This window comes from Stenella coeruleoalba (genome assembly GCF_951394435.1).
Source record: "Stenella coeruleoalba genome assembly, chromosome: 15".
Classification (NCBI taxonomy): domain Eukaryota; kingdom Metazoa; phylum Chordata; class Mammalia; order Artiodactyla; family Delphinidae; genus Stenella; species Stenella coeruleoalba.
This window is the reverse complement of record NC_137161.1, coordinates 47723864-47739759: the sequence shown is the minus strand read 5'-3', so window position 1 is coordinate 47739759 and position 15896 is coordinate 47723864. Positions and strand designations below refer to the sequence as shown.

Here is a 15896-nt window from a genome sequence, read left to right as displayed (position 1 = left end):
GAAATGTGTGAACAGTGACACTGAAAAAAAAAAGACTTAGAGGTTTCAGTTGATGGCTTGAAGTGAGCCAACCATTTGTGATGACTTCCAGCAAAGGCGAGGTGACCCTCGGCTGTGTTATGGGGTCCATTATCTTCAAGGAAGATCACAGTCTTTGTTTCCTTGGGACTAGTCACACCTTATCCAGATTATATCATCATTTATTTTTTTAAATTTTTAATTTTTGAAACAGTTAACAGATTCACAAGAAATTGCAAAAATAGTACAGTGAAGTCTGTCCATACTTTTCATCTAGCATCTCCCAGTGGTAGCATCTTACATAAATATAGCACCATGTCAGAACCAGGAAACTGACTTGGTATAGCACAGTTAACTATTGATACATCACGGACCGTACTTGGCTCTCACCAGTCTGTACATGCACTCATTTTTAAAAATCTGTGTGCACGTCTAGTTCTTTGAAATTGTTATCCTCTCTATAGGTTTGTATCACCACCACAGTGATCAAGATACAGCACTGTTCTAAAGAATTCTATGTTTAATGTTTTAAAAATAGTGTCTTTCTTGAGTACAAATTGAACTGGCTGTTTTCCATTATTAGTAAGTGATCAGTAGCACCTCTGTGGACATGCTTGCTTTTTTCTTCTTCTCTAAAATAATTGTTCATAAATACCCAGGAAGCATCTGAATGGCTTTGAGTCATCCTAAAGGTTCACTTTCTTTTTCCTTTTTTCTTTCCTAGAGGCCACATGGTGATGGGAGATTCTTTCAACACTTCTCTCTTCAAGCAGACATTCCAAAGAATTTTTAGTAAAGATTTTAATGGCAATTTCCGAATGGCATTTGGTGCTACATTGGAAGTAAAGGTAGAATAGATTTCTAAAACCTTAATGAAAGAATAGTGTTCTTACTTACTTAGTAGTCATAGTTGGGGGAGCCTCACCCTCAGGACACGGGCATCTAAAGATAAGTTAAAAAGTTCCTAGCAAAATAATCCCAACAAAGTATATTCATTCTGTCCCTTTCCTTCTCAAGAATGACCTGCATATTTATCAGTGTTTTAAACCATGAGATGTCTGCTCTCCCTGCAGGGAGAGCAGGCCTTACAAAGGTGGTGGGCTAAGTGCCCACCCAGCCACCGGTTTGTGTTTAACGTCTGCCTGCAGACTAGCCAGGGCGCTCTAAAATGGGGCAGCATTGTGAGTTTGGCTTTTGTTTTTCCACGTAGGGACTGATCGCTCTATACGCTTGATTCTGAGTCACTGAGAAAACATTCAAAGGGGCCGTTAGAAAATATGATGGCAAATATTACTTTGCAAATTGGCAATAATCATTAAATCATCTAGGTTAAACTTTAAACAACATTGTCAAATGTTGGAGGTTTTTTTAAAAAGATGGAGAAGGATGGACTTTGCTGAAATGAATTCAGATTTAAAAGTCTGAGTATGTTGGCCTCGTCATTGTATTGGAGTTCATAAATTAAGTATTTTTAAAGCAACACAAAACAGCATATTCCCTGATTGACATTTGTAACTAGTTACAACAGGTTTGTGGCACAGGAGGAGAATGTCGTATTGGTAGAATTGCTGTCTTCCATGTGCACGATAATTTCAGAGTTGAGAAGGCAGAACATGCTGCTGCATCTTTGGAACAAAGATAACTCTATTTCTAAAGGAGGGTTTTATTAAAGTTTTAGTCAGTTCACAGCAGCCCTGGAGAAGCATATACAAGCTTTTGCATGCTAGAATCCCTGTAGGATTTTCCCTTGGTGGAATAATAACCCTGCCGTTTTAGTTGTGTCCTTTGTGAGGGGGTGGTTCTTGGTGATTGTTAACTGTCTGCTCTTATCTAATTCTGCCTCAGACCTCGCGGGAACTGAAGGTTGCCGGAGCCATAGGCCCTTGTGTGTCTCTGAACGTGAAAGGACCGTGTGTGTCAGAAAACGTAAGGAAAACTCCTCCATCACCCTCACCTCCTTTGCCTGGGAATTGACCCCTTAGACGTGTCGGGGCTGGATGACCTTGCATTGTGTCACCTGTTGGCTTGTGTCTGTGGTGAGGAGAGAGGGGTAACTCACTGACGCCCATAGCCCTGAGGGGTAGTGTCATTTCTGTCTTTCCATCCATTGGTCTGAACGGTCAGAGAGGAGAAAGCTGAGGCTCAGAGAGGTTAAGTGTCTTGCTTAGGGTCAGAGATGACAGCGGGGGACCTAGGTAGGGACCATGTTCCCCACCCAACTACCCTTTCTTGGGTGGCCGCGCCAGAGAGCTACCAGGCGTTGCATTCTGTGCAGCACAGTCCTGCAGGGACAGACCCGTGTGCTTATTGCCCTTGTAAGGGCTCCCTCTGTCTCGCTTCGCAGAGACCGTTTTGAGCTGGTTGGGCAGTGGGTGACACTGTGGCGCATGTAGACAGCGGTGTTCCTTGAGTGACAGATTTGAGTACATGGAACGAAGTTCAGCTCTCACTAGGTGGGGAGATGGCCTTGCTGGTGGCCCACTTCCTCTGATGACACTTGAGCTGCCAAGTGTACACTTTTGGTCCAGTGAGGCCTGTCCAGGGTGAGTCTGGGCTGGGTTGTCACAGTCACGTCCTTCCCTCACCGTCCTCTTCAACGTGAGGCTGGGTGGGAGAGTCGGTTGTGGGCTCAGGATGCAGGTGTGGCCCTGACGAGGTGCTTCATGGCTCCTGGATCCAGCATCTCTGTCTGGGAAATGAAGGCAGTAATGGGACCTACTGTACAGCACTGTTGGGAGGACTCCACGAGCAGCCCAGGTGAGGCACTTAGAACAGTACCCAGGACGCCCACACTGGGTTTCACCTTTCCCATTGAAGTTTTGTCCTCATCAGCAATGAACACTCGTTAGTGACTACTTAGGGTAAGTTTTTATTGAAGTTACCAGAGGCAGGCGGTTTGAGAGGATATTCCTGTAACCCTCCGGGTGAGGCAGGTTGTTGCCCAGGCCCCTGTGGCGAGTCCCTCGTTACCCCCATGTTCCCAGGGACATGTACTCTTGTTTCTCGGCAGGGCTTTGGGAGGCTGCCCTGTTCCAGCATATTCTCCACAGACTTAATATCTGCCTAAGAAGGTATTATAACTTAGTACAGCTGTTCCAGGATCCAGTAGGTTTCAGCTGTGAAATTTTTGGATGGGGGGTGGAGGAGGCAAAGGGGAGGAAAGTACAGTTTTCAGACACACAGGGAAGTTTTGAGAAGAGCGTAATGAGTCTGTATCCCCACCACATAGAGTCGGTAATTGTTGACATTTTGTCATAATTCCTCTGTCCTCGTTTTGGCCACATTTGTATTATCTACCTGATTTCATCTGTTTGCCATATTCTTTTATCATATCAATATTTTGCCTTTGAAAGCAAGTTGCAGACGTCTTGACACTGAGTCTGTCACTGTTGCGGTGTGCATCTTCTGAAGACAAGGGTCTTCTACGTTATTCTCAAACCTTAGAAAACAATGATTTCCTAATATTATCTAACATATAGTCATATTCTTTCCCTAATTTCTCTCCAGATGTCGTTTGCAGCTGTTTTTCCTCTCTAACCACTATTGTATTTGATAATACATATCCTTAGTCTTTTAAAATGTAGGATGGTCTTCCTGTCATTTTATTTAGGCTTATTTGCTTGTTTTGTTTTGTTTGATGATGTTGGTCTATTGAAGAGACAGTGCCAAGTGCCAGGAGTCTTCTGTAATTGAGTGTCTCCGTATGTTCGTTTCCTCGTCTGACTTGTTTTCTGTCCTCGCTGTATTTGCTGTAAAGTGGAGGTTAGATGAATGATTAGATTCGGGTTAAACCTTTCTGTCCCCCGTGCTTCCTGAGTGATCTGTGTACCTCATTCTGAGTTGTGAGGTGATGACTGTCCTTCAATTACAGGGGCCCGTTTCCTTTTTGCCATTAGCAGGAGATCTGTTGAACAAGATTGTAGCACAACATGAGTATCTTGTCTGCCAGTAGCCTTTCACCTTCTGGTTTTAGGTTATCCAATGATTATCCTGAATCACTGTATTTGAATCACAATAAACTGGTGATTTCCTAATTCCATATTTACAGTTCTTCTGATCAAGGCAGGGTAGATGCTTACATAAGGAATTTGTGTATTAGTGAGAGAATACAATGCTTGTGGGACTCTGGAGGGTTTGTGGCCACGCTTGAGGGTTGGTGCTATAGGGGAGGGAAATTTTTCTTTTTCCTCTACCCATCTTAGTTTCATTGGCTGGGACCCTGCAAATTAGACTGACGAAACACAGCCTAACAGGAGAAAAACAAGCAAGTTTATTAACGTGTGCATCACACACATAACACAGCACGTACATACTCAGTGATGAGTCACTCAGAGGGAGTTAGACCTTGGGATTAGTTGGCATCTTAACAATAAATGTTCTTTTACAATAAATGTGTAGATAAGTGACAAGACAAAGGAAAGGGACCTTGATCTTCTAGGGGTGGCAAATTGTGGAAGAGTAGACAGATGGGGGAGACGGATGGGAAAGGAAGGTTGTTTTACCAAGAGTTGTTACATATATTCTTCTGGTGCTGCCTCTGGACTGATAAGCATCTAGCGTTGTCTTTGATGGTTAAGAAGCTCCTGACTTCCTGGTAGGAGGAGGATAGAGAGTTTTCTTACGTCTGCCTTTTTCTTTTTTTTTTTTTTTTTTTTTTACGGTATGCAGGCCTCTCACTGTTGTGGCCTCTCCCGTTGCGGAGCACAGGCTCCGGACGCGCAGGCTCAGCGGCCATGGCTCACGGGCCCAGCCGCTCCGTGGCATGTGGGATCTTCCCGGACCGGGGCATGAACCCGTGTCCCCTGCATCGGCAGACGGACTCCCAACCACTGCGCCACCAGGGAAGCCCCTTATGTCTTCTTTTTAATAATTACCTACAGCTTAAAATAATCTTTATGCCAGCCTGGCATATTTTGGGTGACATGCTCTGAATCCCCTTGATTTGAAATTTTAACAGGTTTCATATTAAAAATGGAGTCAAAAGGTGTGGAGAGAGATTTGAGAGAAGGGATTAGCAAGGCAAGAAAGGGGGGCAGACAGGCTCCTTTTACTTCCTTGCCATTGTCTGTGGGTGCAGCCTTCGACTGTCCAGCAGATGTTATGTGCCTCTTTTAGAAAAGGCCCTGAAAGGGAAGGTGAACACCTAGGAATCCATTCGTCTCACGATCTTGCTTGGGAAAGACTTGTGAAACGTAGGGTGTCCTCCCCAGCCTGCACTGTAGAGCTGTGACTCTTCCCTTTCTCCTCTGACCATCACCTTCCTGAGATTGCTGGTTCTGTGGCCAGGGACATGGGCTCCTGGCATGGCTTTGTAGAGAGACCAGACTGGTTGTCAGCTGTACTCAGCTGACACTGTACAGTTTGGGTGGATTCAGAGTAACAGAAGAGGTATGTATCGTGACTCTGATGCATAATTGTGTTACTTTCTAAGGATGGTATCCCATATTATAATGAGGTGTTAAAATGTATAGTATTTGCTGTCTCTAGCATGATCAAATGTATGTTTCAGAGTCTAGTGATCTTCTTGGTTAATGGTTCTAGGTATTTGACACCTGCAGACTTTTCTTCTAGATGTCATGCTTAAAACAGTGATACCCTTCATGTTTTAGTGAACTTTTTTTTTTTTGGCGGTACGCGGGCCTCTCACTGTTGTGGCCTCTCCTGTGGCGGAGCACAGGCTCCGGACACGCAGGCTCAGCGGCCATGGCTCACGGGCCCAGCCGCTCCGCGGCATGTGGGATCTTCCCAGACCGGGGCACGAACCCATGTCCCCTGCATCGTCAGGCGGACTCTCAACCACTGCACCACCAGGGAAGCCCAAGTGAACTTATTTATTGCTGGGAGTCATTCAACTAGTCAACACAAAGCAGCCTTCACATGATTAAAATCTCAGTTGTCTTACCAAGAATTTATATGTAGCTTTTGCATAAAGGAATTGGGTTAAAAATTAATATTTAACAGCTAAAGTTCTGTAATTATTTCTTGTTCTAATAATGGTGGAAGAAGTACATAAATCTTTCAAGCTAAGCAGGTAATTCTTTTTCTTTTCAAGTATTTACTTCATCCCCATCCCTGACCTGATTCTCTCACTTGACATCAGTGTTATGTATTGTGTGTGTGTGTGTGTGTGTGTGTGTGTGTGTGTGTGTGTGTGTGTGTGTGTGTGTGTGTGTGTGTGTGTAGATAAAGCTCAACGACGTAATGAAAACTGACCAGAGTGCCCGTATAAAAAGCCTAACTGTAAAGTACTGTAATAAACGTTAAACTTTATTCTGGTCTGGAATTGTACTTTTTTCAGTGAAATTTAAAAAAAAATTTTTTTTTTCTTTTTTTGGCCGCACTGCGTGGCATGCGGGATCTTAGTTCCCCGACCAGGGATGGGACCCGCGCCCCCTGCACTGAAAGTGCAGAGTCCTACCCACAGGAACACCAGGGAAGTCCCGAAATTTAAATTTTCATTTGGAATGAGATATTCTAAGGGACCTGCCCTTCTCAGAGTCAGTGCCTTTCATCAGCAGGTAATCACAGGAGCATCTTTTTTGTTTCATTTCTTTTTAATCCCTCTTCTCTCCCCTAGGAGCTTGGTGTTGGTGGCACGAGTCAGTGGAAAATCTGTGGCCTGGATCCCACGTCTACACTCGGCATCTACTTTGAAGTAGTCAATCAGGTGGGCTGCATTTTTTCATGAATAGTTGCGTCTCAATGTTGTGTTTTCTGATTTGTTACAGACTGGTGGCCTCCGGTTTCTTTCTCCACAAAGTGATGCTACTTTGGGCTGTGTTTAGCCTGATCTTAGTCTGACATCATCTTTTTTATTCCTTCCAGGGTATGGTCAGAGTCAGACAGCAAACTGCTTTTGTCAATTTGTTGTTGAACTGATAAGGTCATCAGAAGAGGAATGGCTTTTGCCAGCCATCATAATGTTGGTGAATTTTTGAGTGTGTCAGTTTTTCCCCAGTATTTTATTTTTTAAAATTCAAATGTATAGAATGATAAGTAGGATTTGCACAGTGAATACCCAAGTATCAACCACTCAGGTTCTCTAACTAACATTTCGCTCTGTTTGATTTGTTACACATCTAGCCATTCCCCAATTCATTGTGTTTGGATGCATTTCGAAGCAAATTGCAGTCACCAGTGTCTTTCATCCCTAAACCCTTCAACGTGTATATCAACTCACGTTCAGTATTTATTTCCATATGGTTCTCTTTTTTGAGGTAAAAGTTGCAAACAGTGAAATGCCCCGAATTTAAGTGGACCATTCAGAACGCATCAAGAATCTTGCGGTCACCGCCATGTCAGTTGTCTTAGGACGAGTGCACAGGCTCTGTGACCGCTTGTGTGGGGTCATGTGGTGACAGTAATGGGTGCTGGCCTCTCATCCTGCAGCACAACGCCCCGATCCCGCAGGGGGGCCGCGGCGCCATCCAGTTCGTCACGCACTATCAGCACTCCAGCACCCAGCGGCGCATCCGCGTGACTACCATCGCCCGCAAGTGAGTGGCCCCGGCTTCCTCTCCGCTGAACCTCTGGCTTTTTGCTATGGAGAGAGAGTCTAACATCTAGTAGTTTATCTCTGTGATTCCGCTGAGTGAATGGTTCTCACCAGCCCTCACTGGCTCATTTGATCAGAGCAGGACGAGGAGGAGGCACTGCCGGCTTAGAAGACTCTCCTTTCAGTAGGAATAAGTTCATTAAAAGTCATTTTTCATTATTTATGAAATAAGTGACCTATAAATATACCCTCCTTATAAAAGATTCAGGCAGCACATAAGTATGTAAAGAATGGGTTTCTCCCACTCTCCCCAGAGGTAAAATGCTATCACTGTACTGACATGTGACATGTAACTTCACAATCCCATTTCTATGCAGTTATAGACCACGTGTGTATATTATATACATGATGGCTTATGTGAAGATATTCATAAGATTTTCGCAAGAATGTGTCAAGGACACCTTCCATGTCAGTGCATAAAAGCCTCTAGCTCATTCATTTTATTTTATTTTATTTTATTTTGAAAAAAAAGTTTTTTGGAAGTATAGTTGATTTACAATATTATATTAGTTTTAGGTGTATCATACAGTGGTTTGAAACTTTTATAGTTTATACTCCATTTAAAGTTATTACAAAATGTTGGGTATATTCTCTATGCTGTACAGTATATTCTTTTAACTTATTTATTTTATACGTAGTAGTTTTTACCTCTTATGCCCCTCTCCCCTTCCCTCTCCCCACTGGTAACCACTAATTTGTTCTCTATATTTGTGAGTCTGTTTCTGTTTTGTTATATTCGTTTGTTTCATTTTTTAGATTCCACATATAAGTGATAACACAGAGTATTTAGTACTTGTCTTTCTCTGTCTGACTTATTTCACTAAGCATAATATTCTCCATGTCCATTCATGTTGTTGCAAACGGCAGAATTGCATTCTTTTTCATGGCTGAGTAATATTCCATTGTGTGTGTGTGTGTGTGTGTGTGTGTGTGTGTGTGTGTGTGTGTGTAAAAATACAGGAACAGATTATGTGCGCGCGCGCGCGCACACACACACACACACACACACACACACACCTCTGTCATGTATCCATGTCTGTGTCTTATTGGAGAGCTGGCTCTCAGGCCTCTCCCGCGTGCAAGCACAGCACTCACTCTGGAATGGTCAGTTGGGCAGATGCACAGAGTCAGCTCAAACACATCGAAGCAGCATTTGACCAGGAGGCTGCAGCGGTCCTGATGGCGCGGCTGGGAGTGTTCCGAGCGGAGTCGGAGGAGGGGCCGGATGTGCTCCGGTGGCTGGACCGACAGCTCATCCGACTGGTAAGCTGGGGACAGTGGCACTACGTTCAATCTTGGTCTCTGGTCTACTTTTGAGAAAACTGTTGTTTAAACCTATTATTTTATACAGCCAGTAAATAAGAATTTTATCAGTGGCTTACCTCATGCCAAACACCAGGCGTTCTGAGAATGATGTAAAAGAAGTGTTAAATATGCATCTCCCCCAAGGGCTCATGTTACAGTTGGGAAGAAACACCACACACAGGCCGTTTAGGTAACGGTACAAATCTGAGTGCGTTGTGGGTTGACTTAGATGAGTCCCTGTGTATCCTGTGGTTCTCTGTTTTCCCTCTAGGTCTTGGAGGGTTTGGGGGGAAGTAGGGGTCCATGGCCCAGTGAGTGTGAGGAGATGCCTGATGTGTCATTCTGGGTCTAATCAGGAGAGAGAAGCCACGCGGTAGTTTAAACGGGGGGAGTGTTATATAAAGAATTAGTGTCGCAGCAGGGAATTAGAATAATGAGGGATTGGCTAGTAAGAGGTAAAGAGAAGTCTGAAGGATACAGGATAGTATATCCGAGGGGTGCTACTTCCAGGCTGAGGTAGAACACCCCAGCAAGACCCGCATCCTCCCAGGGCTGATGGAGCCCCACGTGGGGCAGGGCCATGGCTCGTTGGGTCTCTTAGAGCAGAGACGTTGCCGTGATGCCTGCTGGAGGAACTTAGTAGAAATTCACCCTCTTAGTAGAAATTCACCGAGAAAACCGTTCACCAGGAGGCGTCTCAGCAGGGGCGCACAGGGCTGGGGGGCTGCAGGCGCCAGTGCTGCGTGAAGACGCTGCAACCATCCGCTGACCAAGCCTAACGTAGTGCCCTGGCAGGGGAAAAATATTTAAGGGCCCCAGATCCATCTCACAGCCGGCGAAAAGGGTAAGTTTGGAGACACGAAGCAATAAATCAATAATTGAGATACCTTATGATCTTACAGTTTGTAAATTCACAGCACGTGTTAGTGATCAAAGGTCCTGAAGAGCACAGTAACAAAACTTATTTAACTTTGTTTAGCCCTATGTGTGCCCTTGCTGTCCCACAGAATCATTTTTTCAGGGAATGTCAGCATTGCAAACGTAATTTGAAATTGAGCAGAGAGTCCAAGTGGTTGGCGAAGGCTTCTGGTGGGAAGTGAGCCTTGAGTCAAGTCTTTTTAAAGAGAGTAGAAGGCAAGGCTTGCCAAGTGGAGGACCCAGCACCCACAAGCCTGTGGGGTGTAGCTGGGCATTCAGTTCATGCTGGGGACCCTGGAGAGGCCGCTGTCACGGGTGACCAGCGACTACGGTGGGGGAGCAGCAGTGAAGGTGCAGGTCGCTTGAGCAGTGCCTTGACTGTAAAGTGAAGTCTCTGCCTGGGTGTTAGAGGGGAAGGGTTAAGTGTGGTTCTTAGGCGGGGGCGTGAGAGCAGCATGACGCTGTGTTCACACTGCATTCACCGTCCCTGTATAAGGTAAATCGGAGGGCGAAAGGGCTGCTGTTACGGAGGCCAGCGGAGGATTTCGCCGGCTCCAGGGAGCTGAGACCAAGGTGGCGGTGGTACAGTTGGAGGGGAGAGAAGCTTTGGAATCAGGCTGTATGCCGAGAGAAGAATTGACCAAACTTGGTCGAACTATACGTGGAATCAAAAATGAAAAACATTGGGCTTCCCTGGTGGCGCAGTGGTTGAGAGTCCGCCTGCCGATGCAGGGGACACGGGTTCGTGCCCCGGTCCGGGGAGATCCCACATGCCGCGGAGCGGCTGGGCCCGTGAGCCATGGCCGCTGAGCCTGCGCGTCCGGAGCCTGTGTTCTGCAACGGGAGAGGCCACAACAGTGAGAGAGACCCGCGTACCGGAAAAAAAAAAAAAAAAGAAAAAAAGAAAAACATCAACGCTAACTCAAGTTTTAAGTGTGGGCAACTGCAAGAATGATGGAGCAGTGGGAAACAGGAAAGGAGAGCAGCTGTGAGGGGGGAGGGAGGGGAATCCCCTTTTCTAATGTACTAGTTTAATTTATTTTGAATGTGAACTTGCATGTCCAAGGAAAGCCACCCTGTAGTTAGGATAGGTCCTGACAGGAGCTCGGGTCGGAGGTCAGCACTGCATGTGGGGGAGGGATTTGGGTGACTGTGGCCTGGCCGTCATGTCGTGTGTAGCCAAGGCAAGGAGGATGGGAGCAGAGGGCCAGGAACTGACCTCAGAGGAACCCACTGTCGTCAGGAGGAGGTAGGGAGACGGGCTGTCGGATGAGGCAAAGAAAATCAGTCGGAGAGGTGACAGGATGTAGGAAGGCACTGCTGCAGCGGCTGAAGGAGGGGTCAGGAGGTTCGGGGAGTCACATGGCTCATGGTGGCAGGGAGTTGAGGAAGGTGAGGTCTGTGCAAGGATGCGGTCGGAAGAGGGTCACTGCCAGAGATGAGCTCTCTTTAGATGGTGGGCATCTGCCTCCCTGGTGAAATGAAGTATGACATGAAGAGGAAATAAAGGCAGGAAGAGAAAATGTTCAGAGATTTGCCTGTGAGAGGAGGAAGAAAATGGAGTTGTAGAATAATAGAACATTAGGCCTGTCTGTAACTGCTAGGATGTCAGAGTCCTGGAGGATTTTCTTATGGAAGAGGCGCCTGAGAAGGCTTCTCTAGCCCCTCGCTGTTGGAGCAGCCTCAGCCGGCATCGCCTGGAAGCTGCTTAGAACGTGGGGCCTTCAGCACCTCTGCCCCCAGATCTGCATTTAACATCCCCTGGGTGTTGGGGGGGGCTGGGCTGGAACTCGGGCAGGCAGGGGCGGAGCTGAGAGTGGGGCATGGCCCTCCTACTCCAGGGAGTTCTCAGGTGACACTCACTTAGGTTTTTTGTGTGTGTGTGTTTTTTTTTTCTATTTTCTCTCAATAGTGTCAGAAGTTTGGACAATATACCAAAGAAGACCCCGCATCTTTTAGGTTATCAGATTCCTTCTCTCTATATCCTCAGGTAAGTAATACATGTTTTTTAAAATAACTAAAGAAGAAAGTGATAGAAATAAAACTCGCTGCTCTCAGGGTCAAGTCAGGACTCTGTGTGTTTTGAGACTCCATTTGGAGGTGATGAGGTCGTTCAGTTCAAGGCCAGACAGTGCCTGAGCCCCATGGAAGACGCAGGTGACACGCAGAGAGCAGGTGCACAGACTTTGGGGAGAAGGCAAAACAGGATTGTTGCTTTGAGGCCACAACACGACCTCTGATTTGTAGAAGTTCTGGGTGGACGGTCACCCGTGAACATGAACGCAGCAAAATGAGACCGCAGTTACCATGGTAGACGTTGTTGACGTGTCTGTAGTGGCTGTGCTGCGTCGTGACTGTGAAGACCCGTGCATGACGGGGACCAGGTGTGTGGAACCGTTCAGAGCCGGGAGGGGGTGGTGGAGTGAGGCACCACAGCCGGGGGTCTGGGTGCTGCCTTTTCTGAGCCTCTACCCTCGTCTGTAAGTGTGGCAGCTGGGGCTCAGCTCCGCTTCAGGGGTGAGGCTGGCTGACCCCGGGTCCGCCGCGGGCCAGGCACCCGTTTGGCTTGGCGGCCAGGAGCCAGCTCCACAGCTGGGCCCGGGGTGTGCGGGTCGGGGCCCTCACAGGTGCAGCTTCCCCAGAACTGGAGGCAGACTCAACCTTTTTCCCCTCCTCCCTCAAGGATGCCTTAATGAGGAATAAGTAGGAAGAAGCAAACTCTCAATCTTAAGTGAACTTGTTAGGACTTTGGTACTCCATCAGGTATTACCTTTTTGAATACTCGATTTGGCAAGTGGACGCAGGCCTCAGTCATGAACTTGTACAGCTTGGACTCAGGGCTAAGGGAGGGGGGCTTCAGAGGTCTCCTCACTGGACGCTCAGCCCAGAGTAGGGCTCTGCAGTCCCCGCCGTGTGCCTGTCTGTCCTGTGCCCGAGCAGTTGAGGCTGGACAGTGCTGTGGAAAGAGGCCGGGCCCGGCCAGGGTCAGGGCTGAACCGGGTTCCATTGCTGGCTGTGTTGCTGCCGGTCTTGGATGAGGTCCCGAACCTCTTCAGAAGGATGGAGTTGGTCTGGGAAGTGGCATGCAGTCTTTCTAAAGCCAGGGAATCTTTTCTTCAAGAGGAGCCTCTCAACAGCCAGCACAGAGAGCAGACAGACGTGGTGACCTGCACCCCTGGGCCGCGAGGATCCTCTAAGGCTCGGAGGGCAGTTTGAAAACCACCAAATTTAGATGATTTCTTAGATTCTTTCTGTTGAAGCGTCTAGCATAGAGGTGCAGAGCCAGGCAGCCTGGAGCAGAGGCCGGCCCTACCGCTCAGTGGCGAGGGGTGTTGGGCAAGTTGCCAGCCCCTCGGTCTCCTTGCCTGTGAACTAGGGGTGGTAAGAGAGCTTTCCTCGTGGCTTGTCAGGGGGACTCGATCATTCTTGTCCAGTGCTCTGTGCCCTGTACGTAGGATGTGCCGAGTATCAGCCTGGGTCATAATTTAGGAACCTACAATTCATTATATTTAAAAGCTTCTCAGGAAGCTTTGTTTGTTTTATTTTTGTCTGCGTTGGGTCTTCAGAGCTGTACACGGGCTTTCTCTAGTTGCGGCGAGCGGGGGTTACTCTTCGTTGCGGTGCGCGGGCTTCTCATTACAGTGGCTTCTCTTGTTGTGGAACACAGGCTCTAGGCGCGCGGGCTCAGTAGTTGTGGAGCACGGGCTTAGTTGCTCTGCAGCATGTGGGATCTTCTGGACCAGGGATCAACCTGTGTCCCCTGCATTGGCAGGCGGATTCTTAACTACTGTGCCACCAGGGAAGTCCCTCTCAGGAAGCTTTGTACTTCTCAAGGCAGGTCATTTTCATCTTCTGGCAGCTTTTTAGCGTGAGCTAACAGCTGCTCTCCCCCCCTGCTCCTTGGGGGCTGGAAGGAATGCATCTCTGTCTGCAGTGGTGACTCCTGGCCTTTTCTCCCTTGAGCTCCTCACTCCCAGCGCTCTGCCTCTGTCTCAGCACTCTGCCCTCTCCTGTGCTGTCACTGTGCCTGGCGTCCCTCCGCTGCCTCTGACTTCTTCTCGCACGTCTTTTAGGCCCCAGGGGCTTTGGGGACGCTCCTGCTGCACCTCCACCCCCACCCCATCATGCCAGGACTTTCCTGCGCTGGGGCCCTGAATGCGCCTTTTCCGCCCTGGACTGTGACCTCTTCAGAGCAGAAACTCTGCTCTGCGACCTGGCCGGGTGACTCCAGAAAGCAGTGCTTTGCCTTGCCTCTTTCATGCAGAAGCTTTGACATGCCCAGAGGGCCTCCTCTTTTTCTAAAAATTATGTTTATTTCTAATTGTAGTGAAAACCCGATAACATAAAATTGACCACCTTAACCGTTTAAGTGTGCAGTGTGGTGTAGTGTTACGTATGTCTGATTGTTGAGCAGGGAATCTCGAGAACTTTCTCATCTCATGAAACTCAACTCTGTACCATTAAACAGCAGCTCTCCCCTCCCTCCTCCCTGGCCCCCGGGGCTGCCATTCCACTCTGGTTCATTGAACCCAGAGGCCTTGTTCCTAAGGGCTGGGTTCTCCTGTTTCCAGGGCGGGGGCAGGTCTGCTCTCTGGGTGTCTAGGAAGGTGACAGCTGTGTGCATTTGTCTTTTTCTCTGTAAATGCAGTTCATGTTCCATCTGCGGAGGTCTCCGTTTCTTCAAGTCTTCAACAACAGCCCTGATGAGTCGTCGTATTATCGACACCACTTTGCCCGACAGGACCTAACCCAGTCCCTCATCATGATCCAGCCCATCCTCTACTCCTATTCCTTTCACGGGCCGCCAGAGGTAAGGGCTGCTGTGAGTGCTTCTCCCACAGTTGGAATCACCTAATACAGACTTTTTTCTAGCACGTTTACTCTTAGAGCCAAACTGTAAAAAAGAAAACTTTGAGTCTTTATAGTAATTTAACATTATTTCTGAGTATTAAAAAAATGTGCATAGGAAAAAGTCATAGGACATGTATAATTAGAAAACAATTTAAATGTTCAATAGCAGGAAAATTAAGTAATCTAAGAAATATTCACAAAGTTTATGTAACATAATAAAATAAATCCTTATGTTGAATAAAAAAGTAGAAACTTTTCTAAATTATGACTTTTTTAAAGCCTGTAAGAATTAAAAACTATAAGGAAATAAAGCAAAATTTCAATATTTATTGTTCTTGAGTAGAAATTTTCAAATTTTGCTTAATGAATGTAAGTTTAAGTTACTTTTCTTATTGAAATAAAAGTCATAGTCAAATGTATTTTGTAGGAAACTTTAAAATTTGTATTAAAGGATGTTCTTTTTCATGTAGGCATTGGAGTTCTCTGTCATCTACAGCAGTAGATTTGAGAGAAACGTGTCTCTGATAGAATATATTTCTAGCACAAAACTGAGAAAATTTGGAATTATTTCTGGTTCCTAGAGCGAAAGATAACAACATTCATCTCACTTCCTAGTTGATGAGGGATTATTTGGAGCCTGTGTTTTCTACAAAGTTGGAATCTAGAACTGCCTAGTCAGGGAGCAGAATGTGGGAATTTGGCAGGAAGATGAGACCCTCCCGGCTGGGTGTGGGGTTGGCAGGTGGCCGTGTGGACACCGAGGGAAGACACATGCCATCTCTCCCTTTTGCTTCAGCCTGTGCTCCTGGACAGTAGCAGCATTCTAGCTGACAGAATTTTGCTGATGGACACATTCTTCCAAATTGTCATTTATCTTGGTGAGGTAAGATGAAGTTAATTTCTTTCTTACTATCATTTTTTACTAATTTACTAATTTTATGACATTTGAAAAAAGAATTTGGGCTTAGAAAACCCACAGTTTATTATAATGAGTATAGTGGCTTTTATGCTAGTGAATAAAATTTCTTTTCAGGACCCGGGAAAAAGGTGGTATTTGTATATTTATTTATTTATTTATTTATTTATTTATTTTTGTGGTATGCAGGCCTCTCACTGCTGTGGCCTCTCCCGTTGCGGAGCACAGGCTCCGGGCACGCAGGCTCAGCGGCCATGGCTCACGGGCGCAGCCACTCCACGGCATGCGGGATCTTCCCGGACCGGGGCACGAACCCGCGTCCCCTGCATTGGC

At 46.7% G+C, this 15896-nt stretch overlaps 1 protein-coding gene across 3 annotated transcripts in view; it reads left to right on the top strand.

Annotated features, from left to right (window-relative positions):
- Positions 1–15896, top strand: part of SEC23B (SEC23 homolog B, COPII coat complex component) — a 40880-nt gene that overhangs the window by 13801 nt on the left and 11183 nt on the right. For all 3 annotated transcript variants that reach the window (XM_079943767.1, XM_079943768.1, XM_079943766.1), the window contains 8 exons: positions 743–866; positions 1864–1944; positions 6596–6685; positions 7408–7514; positions 8683–8836; positions 11709–11786; positions 14445–14606; positions 15444–15530. In XM_079943767.1, coding sequence (XP_079799893.1) covers positions 743–866; positions 1864–1944; positions 6596–6685; positions 7408–7514; positions 8683–8836; positions 11709–11786; positions 14445–14606; positions 15444–15530 — 883 coding nt within the window. The remainder of the gene's footprint in view (positions 1–742; positions 867–1863; positions 1945–6595; positions 6686–7407; positions 7515–8682; positions 8837–11708; positions 11787–14444; positions 14607–15443; positions 15531–15896) is intronic.